This window comes from Protomyctophum parallelum (assembly GCF_964188405.1).
Source record: "Protomyctophum parallelum genome assembly, chromosome: 10".
Lineage (NCBI taxonomy): Eukaryota > Metazoa > Chordata > Actinopteri > Myctophiformes > Myctophidae > Protomyctophum > Protomyctophum parallelum.
In genome coordinates, this window is record NC_139704.1 from 920,629 (window position 1) to 935,658 (window position 15,030).

Genomic DNA, 15,030 nt, shown 5'->3' on the forward strand with positions numbered 1-15,030 from the left:
ATGAAGGGTGATGCAGCTCGTCTCTTTGGATAAATCTTTTCATATGACCCTAAGGTACTTCCATGCCAAAGGGTTTCTCTGTATCATGACTTGAAGTCAAATGTTCCTTAAATCTTCCACTATCTCCATCATTTAGCTGGGGACCACCCGGGACCCCTCAAGGACAACTGGTGGTCCCCAATCCCCATACCACTGGTTGAAAACCAGTCTTCTTGAAACCTGCTGACATGTCAGCATTAGGCAAAAAAATAAAAAAGGTATGTGGCCATACCGCTCTATTACAAAAATAGACTAATTGGACTGTCTCATACATGTTTTCTGTGTACTTTTACTATTGAAATGTAGGCCTGTATGAAACCTACTGTATGAAAATCTACTTTGTTGCAAATAGCACAATTATCAAATTATTGGACTATTAAAGTGGGGGTATTAAAAAGGTTGTCAAAGTGCATATAGCCTGTATACATTTATACTGTATGTTGGTTTGTTTACTGTAGTGAGAAAACAATGACGCACATTAAAAAACTCATCTGGGACCGCCCCTAGGGTTGCCACCTTTGAGATATTGAAATAAGAGACACTCTTTACGCCTGCCGCGGCCTTGCGGCGCAGGCGTGTGCGGCAAGGCCGGCAATAAGTTGAAGCAATAAGTTGAAGCAATACATTGAAGCAATACGTTGAAGCAATAAGTTGAAGTTTCCCTTCAACTTATTGTTTATGGTATGCTATCCACAACTTTTGAAGTAGAATTTTGTTTTCCAAATGAGCATAACAACATCAGCAGCCCATTATAAAATATATGCCAGCGACCCCCATAAGAGAAGATTTTTACACAGTGATTCTCAACCCATTTAATTTCAAGTACCAGTTTGACATGCATTAAGTATACGGACCCCCATTTAATGGCATTCTATCTCTGGGACCCCCATTCATATAGTAAAATCAATGTTAATTTAACTCTGATGGTCCATTTGGTTCCATTTGTACACTCTCAGAGTTACAGACCCATAAGGGTCCATTTGGTTCCAAACTATAATCCGCCCCAAAAAAAAACATTTGACGGTCCCAACCCCCACTTTGGGAACCAGCTTACACATGGGCTAGCAGAATAAACATTCAAATTAATTATTGTGAACTAAGCCTTTCTGCACAATGATTTGGCTACTTGTGTTTGGCATTTTAATAACACATTTATGTCACTACTGCAATCTGTTAATAACATTTTCAATCAATCAATTGATGTGGGCTGACAGTGACCACAGCCCCACCTGCTGGTCACACAATGAATAACAGGGGGAAAAAGTTCACATCTGAAGCCAAATGGACTATGCACAGCAGCCATATTGGAAAGATCATTTAATTTGTGTTACCAATGGTACTAATAAGGCTCCGTTCCATTTAGTGTAGTAGAGTTATCGGGGTCCTTGAAATGAATCTATGACTCAAAAATCTATTAATGAATATAAATGTAGTGCTAATAAGTTATTAATACAGTAGCGCAACATCAACTGAAGCATTCAAAATACAAAATAATTTTTGACTGTAAATCATCATGTGATAAATGACATGGTATCGTAATTAGACTGACATACTCGCCGATACCAGGACTTTAGCCTGGTATCCAGCCCATAGACCCTGCCCACTCAACTGAGCGCACTGATTCTTTTTTTTTTTTTTTAGATATTTTTTTGCGGCTTACGCCTTTTATTGATTTTTGAAGGGACAGACAGTAGGCTGACAGGAAACGGGAGAGAGATGGGGGGATGACATGCAGTAAAGGCCGTGTCGGGTCCGGGAGTCGAACCCGCGGCACACTGCGACTGGATTACCAGTCCGGTGCCCAGACCGTTACACTACGGCCTGGGCCAGCGCACTGATTCTTTCAAGAGCTGGAGGCTCAGAGTCTGACAATCAGGCTAAGTATCGGCAACTATACTACATTTTCTTTACTGTGCATGTAACGACATATTTGAATAACTTAGCCGTTTGAAACCATAATGAGCAAACATTGGGATAGGAAACCAATATCAACTTTTATTTATACAGAAACCTTTCAAAACATATAGTTACAAAATAAACATGAGAACATCATCTACTATGTTTTATGTTTATTGAAGGATCCCCATTAGAGACACATGACTGAGCCTCTAGTCTTCTTGGGGTCCTGATTAACACTGGATCTGGTTCTATTCTCCGCTGTAAGTCAAAATAATGAAAATCAAGAACTTCTGCCGATAGGGGCATAACATAAGGCATAGCTGTGTAATACATTTCCTTCTGCTGGGTTGCATTCATCACATTGGGGTGAGCTATATGGAAATAATGAATAATTCAGTCTATGCAATATTGTAAATTGCACTCAATGGTGTTATTCAAATGTGTATTGCAGGCTATATATCTGTTCCAAACTGTCTGGATGTGCTACTTGTAACAGAGTATTTCTATATTGCAGTATTGATATTTCTACTTAAGTAAAGACAATGCGAGTGCTTTTTCCACCACCCATTCTGACCTGAGATCAGATTCATACGAGGTTTCCACTGGACACACACTGGTCTGATGAACCCATTCTGACCTGAGATCAGATTCTAAAAATGTCAGTCGTTCTTTGATTTTTCAAAAATGGCAGACCTACAAGCTCGTATCGCGCCACTCGGTGGCGCGATATGAGCTTGTAGATCTGCTATTTTTAGATAGATAAAGCATAACATGATGCTAACACCAAAATGGGTGCCCGGTCAGAATGGGTTAAGGCATCATACAAGCACGAGATTATCCTTCTATTTTAATTTGGCCGGCACAAGTAGTACAATTCTGCTAAGTTTTAGTCATATTTTAGTCACCTGAAATGTTTTACTTTTAGTCTAGTTTTATTTGACTAAATACCCTATAATACTAAGGGTTTAGTCGACTAAATCTGCAGTTGATTTAGTCGACTAAAGTTTTGGCGGTCCGTGATGCTATTGAAATGGTCGTTTTTCCACTTAGCTGCATGCCGAATATAGCTGATCTACAAGCTCACTTGTAGATCAGCTATTTTCGGTCTGTGACACCCATGATGACTTGCCTTCTAGTTCTACTGGATCTCTTCTCCACTAGTCCCTCCCTAACATTTTAGTCTAATGTTGACAAAATTGTCAGTATATTTAGTCATAGTTTAGTCATCATAGCTTAGTACTTTGTTTAGTTTCAACAGACATCTTTGGTCATGGTTTTAGCTGATTACATAGTGCTTAGACTTAGAGACAGCAGAACGGTGCAGATCAGTGTACTGTGTTCTCTCATAGACACGCCGTTTCCTTTCTCATCAGGAGGAGACGACTCTGCTGTTTCCTCTGTGGGTGGGCCACCACCAGTTGTTTCCTCTGTGGGTTGGACTGGAAGAAATGACAAAAAATATATATATATAACTTTTGTTAACCCATTTAGGCCTGACGTTCGCTCTGAAAGAATATATATTCAAAGATTTGTGCCGCATTTTTACGATTTTTCAAAAATAGCAGACCTGCAAGCTCGTAGCGCGCCACTCAGCGGCGCGCTATGAGCTTGTAGATATGCTATTTTTCAACAGCTAAAGTATAACATAATGCTTAGTTAAAACACCAAAAGGGGTTCCCGTCCAGAATGGGTTTTAAATATGCAACATCGTCACTCATTTCCAACCTTAATTGAGCCACACCAGAGCCTTCTATTAGACTAGCTGAGTTGCGTCAATGAGGGGGCAGAAAACAGCGCCGGTCACGTGTTCAAGTAACTTGAAACGCTCATGGCCCGATGAAGTGAATGGCGGTGACGCAACTCTCTAATAGAAGGCTCTGGTCCTCACTAATGCTCATTATTAGATGGCATGGCACCATCTGTCTACTCTCTCCTTGTTCCATCAAAAGAACGTTCTAGAACTGGTTCCGTTTTAGATTCTTGGAACCATGATGCTTTGCTTTCACGGAACCGGCCGCTGAACCGTTATAGTTGGGGTTGGCATATCTGAATGGTTAGAGAGAGCCTGCCTGGGGAGCAGAATTGACCAGAATTGTGTCAAATATGACCGGTTAAGTGGCCATTTTACAGGGGAAATTCAATGGCAGTTACAGTTTTCCCTTTTATTGCATGTTTCGACATTATTTATATGGCATCTGCATCTTCCAACCTGTAGAATAGTGATACGTCCACTTTGGTTCTCAGTTCAGGGCAAGAAATTCAAGTATTTTTTTTGGTTCCAGTTCTGAAACACTCAAATGATGAAAATGGGTGAAGTCATGTAATTGCGAACGCAGTGAGCCACTTACTATGACAGCAGGGGCTGAGTGTCTGTGTGTGTGTGTGTCACGCTGTGTGGTGTCACGCTGTTACACCACCGGCCCGCCACCAGAGGGCGCAGCTGTGGCACGCACGCACGCACACACACACACACACACACACACACACACACAGGGCGCAGCTGTAGCACACACACACACAACCACACACACACGAGCTGCGTTCGCTTCACGCGTTTGCGCGTCTTACTTGTGATTAAACATGAACAAGTTTTATTATACAATTGATCATTAGAGCTACTTTAAATATTTGTTCTAGTTTTATACGATTCTAATGTAAAGTTCATGTAAAGGTGCTTTATAAGTGGTATTTATTTGTTAAAACGAGCATTAAATAGCTCTATGGCCCCTTTTCCACCAAAATAACTTTGGTTCTGGAACTGGTTCTGTTCCAGATTCTTGGAACGCACGTGCACATGCACACGCACGCACGCACACACACACACACACACACACAAACACACACACACACACACCACTAACCTGTAACCACGAGCTCGAGTTGTCGTTTGTAGTTCACAATGGGGATGTGACACTCGTAGGGCCCGGTGTCAGTCAGAGTGACATTCCTCAGAACCAATGAGAAGTTACCCTTGGAGTAGAGTCCAGGAAACGTATGAGCTCTGCCCACGAAGCGCACGTCCTGATTGGACAGTTCAGGCTTGCCGGCGATGATGTCAAAGAGGATGTGGCTGTCTCTGTAGCGCCAGAACACATCGGATGAAGTGTCGTAGGCACAGGACAGCAGGACGTCCTTACCTGCATTCACACTGATCCTCTCCTGACAATACACTGCGCACACACACACACACAGTCACACACACACACACACACACACACACACACACCAATTCTTTGAATCCACAAATTACAATAAACTTTTACAGGGAAACAAAAGGATACACATGGCACCTTCACCTTCTTGTATGCAGTATGCACTGCATCCATTTGTTATGTGTGCATTGGATTCTAGATGTTGTTCAGAGAACAATGATGGTTTAAATACAAAATATGGAAGTCAGGACAGGAGGATACCAGATTGACAGATTGTACTTGGTTGGTAATACTTTCAGTCTTGCTTTTATGGTGAATTAGAAAACCAAGACTTCCTTCTTTCGTCTTAAAAACATTGCACGAATTAGAGCCTATATCTATCGTTAGAGTTAGACAATGCAATAAATGTTTATAAAGCTATCAATGGTCTTGCACCCTCCTACCTCCATGACTGCCTGCCTAGATATGTCCCAACCCGCCCCTTAGGTCATCTACTGCTGGCCTGCTCTTAGTGCCTAAAAATGGCAACTAAAAGTAGACAGTTGCCACAAAGGTCATTGAGATCTGGCCAATGAGACCAGACCCCAAAGCCCTTGGCTTGTGAGTCTTTCTTCCTGAAACCTAGGAAGTTATTCTGGTCTGGCCATCATCATTATTGAGCATCTGAAGTAGGTGCGTTAGCCTTGTTGCTGCATAGATCCTCATCCACTCAACATTTTGGAACCCCCAGCCCCCCTTTGCCATTTGGAAGGAAAAGTATGTCTCGTGTAGAGTGTGAGTTTAGGCCAACTTATTTTCTGGACAGCTGGACAGTTATATTTGTCATTTCCCTCAGTGCATTTTGTAGGATGTTATATTGGCAAAGAGATGGGACTGTTATGATGTTAAAGCGATAGTTCACCCCCCCCCCCCCCCCCCCCCCAATACTATTTTTCTTTTGATTACTCAGCCCATGGATAATTGAATTCATGGATATTTTAGGTTATTCACATTCCTGATCCAATAATTTGATGACCAGCAGTTTGATTGATAACTTTAACAGTTTGTAGAATAAGCACAGCAGTTCAATACAAGGTCTGCTAAGAGGATCAAAAAACCCAAGAAAGCACTAAGGCTTGTTTCCATTGGATCCGGTTTTGAAGGAGTAATCACATTCCTTTATGGTAGGGCATTCTCCAAACTTCCTGACCTAGTGGTCAGCATTTTACTGTGCGTGCGTGCGTGCGTGCACATGAGCGTCCTCTCCTAACCAAACATCCTGACCTAGCCTTGTGATCAGCATGTTACTATTGACCATCTGTTGCTCTGTCAATAGCTAAAGTTCCAGAGGACCACCCTGGACCACCCAGGTCAAAGTTTTAATTAACTCAAGGGCTGAGTGACGACTATCAGCTGTCCTCTTGAGGTGGTGGTCTATGCAAGCCAGGGGTGGGCCCATTTTACCCTATGAAGAACATAACCTAATCCTAATATATGACTTTGATGTGTATATATAATGTTCATAAAATAGTATAAACAGGGTGAAAATATACCACAATATCAAGGCCCATTCAGCATTTCGGCCGTTTGATTAGATGTAGCCTCGCAGACCAAAAACGAAAGAATGTCTTGTATGATGTGGTACCATTAGGAGGCAAACAACATTGATCAAAATAACAATTCTTCTACATTCTCTAATTGTGTAGACTTCTTGTAACTAAATGCAGATGTCCAAAAGTGGTCTGCCTATGATTAATCTCTCAGGACAACTCCCATTAGAATGTGTATATTTGTTGTTATTAGGAGGAATGTAAACAAAGGAGCACCACCGGAAGAGGAGAGCTGAAGGAGAGTAAACAGGCTGACTCCTATGGGTAGATTTTGAAGGTGCGTTTTACCAATGGAAATACATAAATTGGCCTCGCTCTGCGCACATTCGTATTATGAAAGGCATATCGGCCCGTGTTGAACGCACTGACCCGTGTTGAACGCACACACATTATGGCTTACCGCGGTCCTGAATATTTTAGCATTGTGGGAGTGTCCCTATGTTAATTATTTTCGCTTTGCGCAATTTGCTATTAAGCCCCTTGACCTAAAGACACTCAGCGCATAACGATTAGACGTGGGTCTGACCACCTCATAAACGCAAAAAGCACTGTTTGATTTGACACTTGAGCGGCTCTGGAAGGCTGGTAGAGTGTTGCCATGTCTGTTTATTATAAGCGGCTTATTTTTCTGTAAAGTTGCTTTCTGTGTGGTTGTTTTTCTTGTTTCTAAAGTGGTTATTTGGGCTTTTCTCCTAATGTTGTTTAAACCAGTGATCCTCACACAGCACATTCCCATGTCAAGGATCCCCAGATGAATGCATTTGCCCAACTAAGGACAGCTAATCCAAAAATTAAATAAAAAGATTACTTTTGAAAATAGCAGATCTATACCAGCTCACAATGCATCACATTCATTCATTAAAACTATGAACTCTGACTGCAGGGGGATATATAATGATCATTATAACAATGTGCAAGAACATATTTAAAAAGAAGGAAGAACTTTATATTTGTGGACAATCAAAATGTTTTTTTATTTTAATGTGGTGTCATTCAAATTAATCTGGATATGGCAGACTCACTATTTAGAAAATAAAAACATGGCACTTCATTTAAAATAGGTTACAGACCCCTGTTATATGCGCTTATTTTTATAGACCTATTTACTTGTTTCTATGAGACATGGCAGTTTTGCGTCTTTTAAAAAAAAAATGTTGAGATTAGAAACGGCCATAATTCTTTCATTTCTCAACCTTAAAAATAAATAAAAACATCTCCATAATCCGTGGGAAATGTGCTTTCATATGCTGTATCACACCCGATTCAAGTCTTCTTCAATAAAATGCTACGAGCGAACTCAGCGAAGACCATACCATCGGGGCCACAGCATTACGCAGCACGCATTCAACTCATTCCTTCGTCGTGACTTGAATGAAATAAAATATAATAAACGTTATTTTACTGGTGTTTTTCAATAGAAACAAATAAAGAGCGTGTGTAGGCTACTGTGTGCAAGTGCAACAGTGCATATACATGCATGCACTAGGCTATATTTCTTCCGTGTCGGGATGGTGATTGAGCTCTTCAAGTTCACAGCCCGTTTGGTCTTTCATAAAAAAACGTTGATATTAGCCTATAAACACTCATGGTTCTCTCATTTCTCAACCGTTTTATTAAATGTAAAAATCTCCATATTCCTTAGGAATCTTGCTTTCATTCGCTGTATGGTACATGGTTCTATCGTTATCGAATTAATTAATTACGCATGGATTGCCAATTTAATATGCTGCTATCTACTCGCAATTCCATTCCGATCTGAAAGGTGGGTCTGTTCTTTTGAGGCATAAAGGTGACAGCATGCAGTGCAATAGGAATAATTAACCCAAATGTGACAAAGGCATGTCATGTCTTCTATGGTACCAGCCTGAAGAAATGTCATACCACGATCCCCAAAGTGCGCATTCCGTATGTGACATCAGCTGACTGGTAAAGAGAATAGTACGGACATGTTGATTGGGTACGTCTCAAACACGCCTTAAACACACCCATGACTAATTCAAGGCCGTTTTGCGCACTCCGCGGGGTGTCAAAAGCGCTTCTTAACATGCCCAAAATTGCAATATGACATACTACACGCCCCCAGATCATAATACTGTAATTAGATTAGTAATATAGAAGTAAGTAAAATAGAAGTCCTAAATCGACCCCCTAGTCTCTACGATGCAAATTATTTTTAAGTGAGTGTGTGTGTGGGTGGCTGGGCACGAAAACAACATGATTGTAACTCTGTCATTTCTCAACCGTTTCGGACGGGGGCGGCTCGCCGGAATCGGGCCGGCACCCTGGGTGCGTTCCTGTGGGTTCCTGAACCCCCCCCCCCCCCCCCCCGGTGGACCCCCACACGGAGTTGCACCACTTACTTCACACAGGTGTGATTTTATACTATTTTATAAGTAGGAATTAGGTCGGGAGTGGCTTATTGACAGCCGGTAACACACAGGAGTCCATCACCGTTACAATGTGCTAGTCCCCTGTGGGAGATGGATTGCTGAGGTGGAGAGCCACGCCACACCTGCCCAGCTATCAGCTGTTAGCTCCCAGTACTTCCCACACGACTTGCCGCCAAGCCGTGCTAATCATAGGCTGAGTTGGCTGCAGTGCCCGGGATCTGACCGTGTGGTCTAAAGGCGAGAGCTCTACCGACTGAGATACCCGGACAGGTCTCAAAGTAATGCTATATATATATATATATATATTATAAAATGATACAATTGCTAATGACCATTATAAAATGTCACTTTACTTAAAAGTCTCAAAGTCATGCTATAACGTATTATTGATGTGTATAATAAGGCATTATTGCATTTCAAAGAGGTGTGTGTGTGTGTTTTGTAAATAAATGTATAATTTATGATGCGTTACAATACATTACCTACTTTATAACTGACTACTACCAGACAGTAAGTTATGGTAGTTATAAATGTGCTGTTCCACTGAGCATAATAATGCATTATGACCAGCACTTATAATACATTCTAAAAGTTATACAGGATTATAAACATCTATTATGAGTGTTATAATGTTAAATTGGTTGACAGCCATGACTGTGGCACCAGCATACCAGTTTGTGAAACCATATTCAATGTATGACAGGATCATGCAGTGGAGATCATGAAGAAGGGCCTAATCTGTTTGACGTTTTGCAGATTGAATTTGACTGTATGTCACCTTCTTGATTTATTTTTTATTTTTAAGTCAGGTTTAGATCCTTTATTCCAATTCTAATTATACCCCCTCCAGAAACACCCGAGACCTGCCCTTTTGCACTTGCCGTTTGCTTGCGTTTTTTAGCATTGGCACCACCAACTCAAACGATCCTTAACGGAGACTGTTTATGGTGTTAATATAATCTGGAATATGCAGGTTCTTATGTCAATATCATGTGGAATAATATGATGAGGAATATGTACTGCAGAGAGGAGATTGTTTATGATCTTACCTGAGTTCAACAGCAGTAGGAACAGAATCCAGGCACTGTCAGTAAATAAACATACATGTCATATTATTAACACTTAATGCACATACATCTCATCAGCAGGGATGGATTCTGACTCAAAGAGGCGCAGATCTAATTATCTTAGAGCACTGGTTCCCAAACACTGGGTAGGGACTAGGGACCCATTCTTTGGGTCACAGACCCTTTATTTATTTCCTAAATATTGTTTTGAATTATTATTTCAAAACATTTTCAAAAAACATTCCCCAAAAAGCTAAACTTGTCATGAATGAATGTGGGACTCCCATCCCCTTCCTATAGCCTCAGACAACAAATACATTTGATGTGTTCTGGTGAACTTTATAGGACTTTAATACTTTCATCACGCTTGCTTAGTTGCTTTAATAGCGTTGGGAAATGATGTGTACAATTTCATCCATTAAAACGCAAGAAGTAGGCTACAGAAATGTATTTCATGACTGAAGCAATGTAAGACCCATCTTTAATAATAAACATCTCCTCCCCAAGACACATTTTACCATATAGCCTAGATGTCATTTCCTGTGTTCTGGTGAATTTGGAGAGTTTGATATCAAATCCAGGAGGAATGACAGTCCAGGAGTCTGCCAGAACACTCCTGCAGATGTAGAAGGGTTGGCAGACCTGCACCTGCAGTGCCACTGGCTGGGAATGTGATGATAAGAGAGAGCCCCTCACCCCTTTTATCACGCCTATTGTTTAACGGAATGCCCTGCCCCCTTCCCTCAAAACAAACAAAGCACTGGCTTCCTTTAAAACCGGTCTGAAAAATCACCCATCAATGTCAGCGGGTCAAAAGGAGAGAAGATGACTGCCCAACCTCCCTATCCGAGTGATTTATTTGTATTTAGATTTATTTGTACTTACACCTGTAAATAGTTATCATGTTTTTGTATTGTGTTGTGGATGAATGCATGGGACCCGAATGGAAACAAGACCGCAAGGTCTTTTTTCGGTGCTATCCTTTTGGATAAATGTGCTTTGACTGTAGGCTACCATGTACTGTTTTGCATTTGTATATTGTTATAAAATAATCAATCAATCAAATAACTTGTTGATTACTTTGATGCAGTGATGGTCCAGTAAAAAGTCCTTAAATTGTCACTTCGCTGTCATCAACTGGGGTCTGGGACCCCCTTAAAACAACCCCTGGGGGTCCCGAACAGTCTAGCGGCGCCTATGTGTAAAGACCAGAAAAGTGAAAGAAATCAAACCAGTTCAGACAAGTTGAAGTTAAACGAGTATAGACAGGTTAAAGAAATTAAACCAGTACAGACAAGTTGAAGAAATTAAACCAGTACAGACAAGTTGAAGTCAAGATAATCGGCTAAACCCGTTAGTTTGTTAAGATAGATAAGCGGTAAAACCACGCAGTTATGTGAGGGTCTCACTACAAGTTTTTCGGAAGTGTTCAACTTCTTTGTAGGCTATTGAGTTTGTGCTTGAAATGTAGGCCTACTGTAATTCTACAAACTGTTATATATTAGGAGGATATTATATTTCAATCAATCAATAAATCTACGTACTTAATCGCGTTCCAGTCCATCTCGATGGTAGCGGACTAGGATGTTAGGGGATTTCCAAAGAAAACGAGAGCAACGAGAACATTCTGGGACGGATTGGCCCCAAACACATGAACGCGCTGCCGTTGACTATCATTGTGCCGTTTGTGCGCGTTCACGTATGAAACATTCCTTCCCCTTGTCATGGCCCCAATCACATGAACGTGCGCAATGATAGTCAACGGAGCAGCGCTGGCTCGAGCTGCACTACCAAATCCGGCCACTATGTCCATTTCGCCTCAGGGTTTCCTCTGGGTGCCTTCTCTAGAAATATATACTCTAAGGTTCCACCGCCTCGGAGCAAAGCCTGGTCTCTGTTTCAAAAGTCCGTATGATCCGGGCTGGGGCCGGATGATGTGGTTATACTTTTATTGAGAGGGAAAAGGAATTTGTCGCCGCCTGTTCGTCCTGTTTGTTGTAGGCAAACCATTGCCTACAACATGACGTAAGCATATCATCCGGCTCCAGCCCGGATCATATACCGAAATGAAATGGTGCCCAGGCTACCACCAGCATGATTCTCCCATGTGACATCAAGTGCCAATTCATAGCATTCTTGTGTAGACCAAGTGTTCCCAAACTTTTCAGTGCCGCGACCCCCTAAAAACAATCATATTGTGCTGACAAGCACTTGGAATTCTAGGCATTACATTTAGTTAGAGTTCACTAGAGTAGTTCCACAGATAAATATTGTGAAAGTAGCCAAACTACAAGCTCACAATGAATGAATTAAAACATGAGTACTTTTCCAGCACTGGTAAAGGGGAAGTGTTAATTTTGACAGCAAATTCTGATTTTGTCTTATGATTATGAATAACACCATTTAGTTTTAGTACTATTTTAGTAAACTGAAATTGTTTAGACTAGTCAAAATTAACACTGCACTTGGATTCAGAAATCAGGGGAAAGAGGTACTGAAGCTAAACAAACCGAGAACCACTGCAATAACCCAATACATTTGTATTTTATTTAAAATATATATATAATTAGTTGTCATGCTTCAAAACGACTGTACCTCATGAGTCAATACACACACACACAAAAAAAAACATTCAGAGCAGAAAACAATCACACCTGCTGTCATGAAGGAGAAACTCACATTCAGCTTAACTTGGCATCAACACAAACGACAGTACACAATCACTGTGGACACAACGTACACGCACGCACGCACACACTTCATGGTAGTGTTTAAGAGATATTTCACCCCAGAAAATAGAGCTGATTAACCACTTTTACCCTTGCATGGCATCCCTACTTTGGTCAACGTTTCCCAAATTCTTTGAAAATAGCAGATCTACAAGCTCATAATCAAACGGGTTGTGAGCTGCTATTTCCGAATAGCTTAAGTATAAAATAGGGCTTAAATGAGTAATTCAAAAAGAAGGACTCATTGTCAAAAAATTACACACCCCATGAAGCTCGGCATTCATGGTTTTTGTTCTTGGTCACATTCCTTGAGCCGGGTCATCGGTCACTTAGAGACTCAGTAGGGCAGTGGTTCTCAAACTTTCATGTCAAGGACCCCCACATTGACACCAATTAGCTCCCCCCCATTTGGTTCCAAACTATCATTTAGCTGGGGACCCCCTGGAACTCCCTCAAGGACCCCTGGGGGTCCCCGGACCCAACTTTGGGAACCACTGCAATAGGGGACTCTTAAAAACAGATACAAATCTCAAGGCTTCATGGGGGTGTAATTGCTAGTCAAGTCAATAACAATAAGTGTTTGTTAATTGTCCTCCCTGTGATGTAATACAAAGGGGACATTGTTACACACAGCTCAGTGTGGAAAAAGTTAACAGCCAATGACTCAGTAAGTGAATATATATAGCCGTGGACCAAGACTGTTATAGATTTCTTACATCGATTCTGAAATGTGTGTATCTATGAGTCTTGAATCTTGATCCAAGGCTAGGGGTAAATGCAGCTTTCACATTGATACTTCATAAAGATACAAAATAAAGCATTAAACAAGTTATAAAGCAATATATATGGACTGCGCACTGTAGCAAAACAATATGGGACATTAAAACACGCAAATATGAAACCCCTCGCTACGTTTAAACCAGGCACTACACCTTCAGACCACCAGTCACAAACTGGATTCTAACCAGATATATAAGGCCACAAACCACGTTTAAAAATGTTGTGTTGTTCTCATTGCATTGACTATAGGCTACAATATGAAACAGATGTAAACAGACCAGAGGAACATTTAGGTTTGTCTGAACAGAAAGTATCACGCGACAACAAATCGTATCGCAAACATATTCTAAACTGAAAAAAAGAGGCTGTGCGCCCGAAACCCTGCAGCTGACAACAATACAATTATAGCATTCAACGATAATTGATAATTGATCACTTTTGATCACGCAGCCTCGTACCCATGACCACAGCCCACCACCAGGGCCAATATATAACATGGCACAACACAACCTGCACGGTGTATTATTGATATTAGGCCACAGTTTGGTTAAGAGCAAAGAAAACAAAAATGACTGTTATTAAACCTGGAACAACCTATACGTTGTTCTACCTTTCAAGGCTAGCTTACAGTTAAGGTAAACAAGGTGGATGCACATCATAGTGCTGAGAATACCAATCATTAGAACAATAATTATAGACCTTTCGGATATGCATTAATTAACATTTATGTAATATTTGGGAACCCAAATATAGACCATTTGGTTCCAATTGTACAATCTCAGAGTTACAGACCTGTAAGGGTCCATTTGGTTCCAATTGTAGAATCTCAGAGTTACAGACCCATAAAGGGTTCCGTTTGCGCCACTGGTGGTCCCCGTACCTAACGCTGAGAACCATGTGCATCAGAATGCCTCTCAGCCAATCACAACAACGCCAGGTCGGAACCAACTGTGGCGTAATACAATAATACAGCAAACATTTTAATGTTCACTGCTTCGAAATTACTTTGAACATCGTTGTAGTCGGCTTGAAAACTTGTACTGTATGTCCAAAACTGATACCTTTCAAAGAAATTGAAAAAAATAATAACCCGTGTTCCAAATCCAATGAGGGTTGGGGCCGATCCGATCGCGTGATGGTAAATTGGGGCCGATCACGTCATTTTCAAATGATCGGATTCGGATCGGGAGCAAAAAAGTGATCAGGACATCCCTAGTATCAATATTGAATCCATATCATGATATTAGACTGGATATTGTCAGTGATTTTGGATATAGTACTATTGTGATATGGCATAAACGTGTTCTAGGAAAAGATAAATATCGGATCTGGAAAAATCGGTACTCAAAATCAAATGATTGGAATCGGATCGGGAGCAAAAAAAA

General features: G+C 41.0%; 2 protein-coding genes across 2 annotated transcripts in view; one reads left to right on the forward strand and one right to left on the reverse strand.

The window, feature by feature from the left end:
• The window catches only part of LOC310865222 (protein NLRC3-like), a gene marked incomplete at both ends in the record, with an annotated part of 239,975 nt that overhangs the window by 148,251 nt on the left and 76,694 nt on the right, over positions 1–15,030 (forward strand). The gene's annotated exons all lie outside the window — the stretch shown is intronic.
• Positions 2,001–11,782, reverse strand: LOC310865329 (uncharacterized protein). Its single transcript, XM_083774369.1, has 4 exons — positions 11,681–11,782; positions 10,119–10,153; positions 4,800–5,108; positions 2,001–3,377 (listed from the first exon to the last, which is right to left on the reverse strand). Exons 1-4 carry the CDS (start codon positions 11,698–11,700, stop codon positions 3,223–3,225), a joined length of 519 nt encoding a protein of 172 aa, XP_083630495.1. The 5' UTR covers positions 11,701–11,782; the 3' UTR covers positions 2,001–3,222.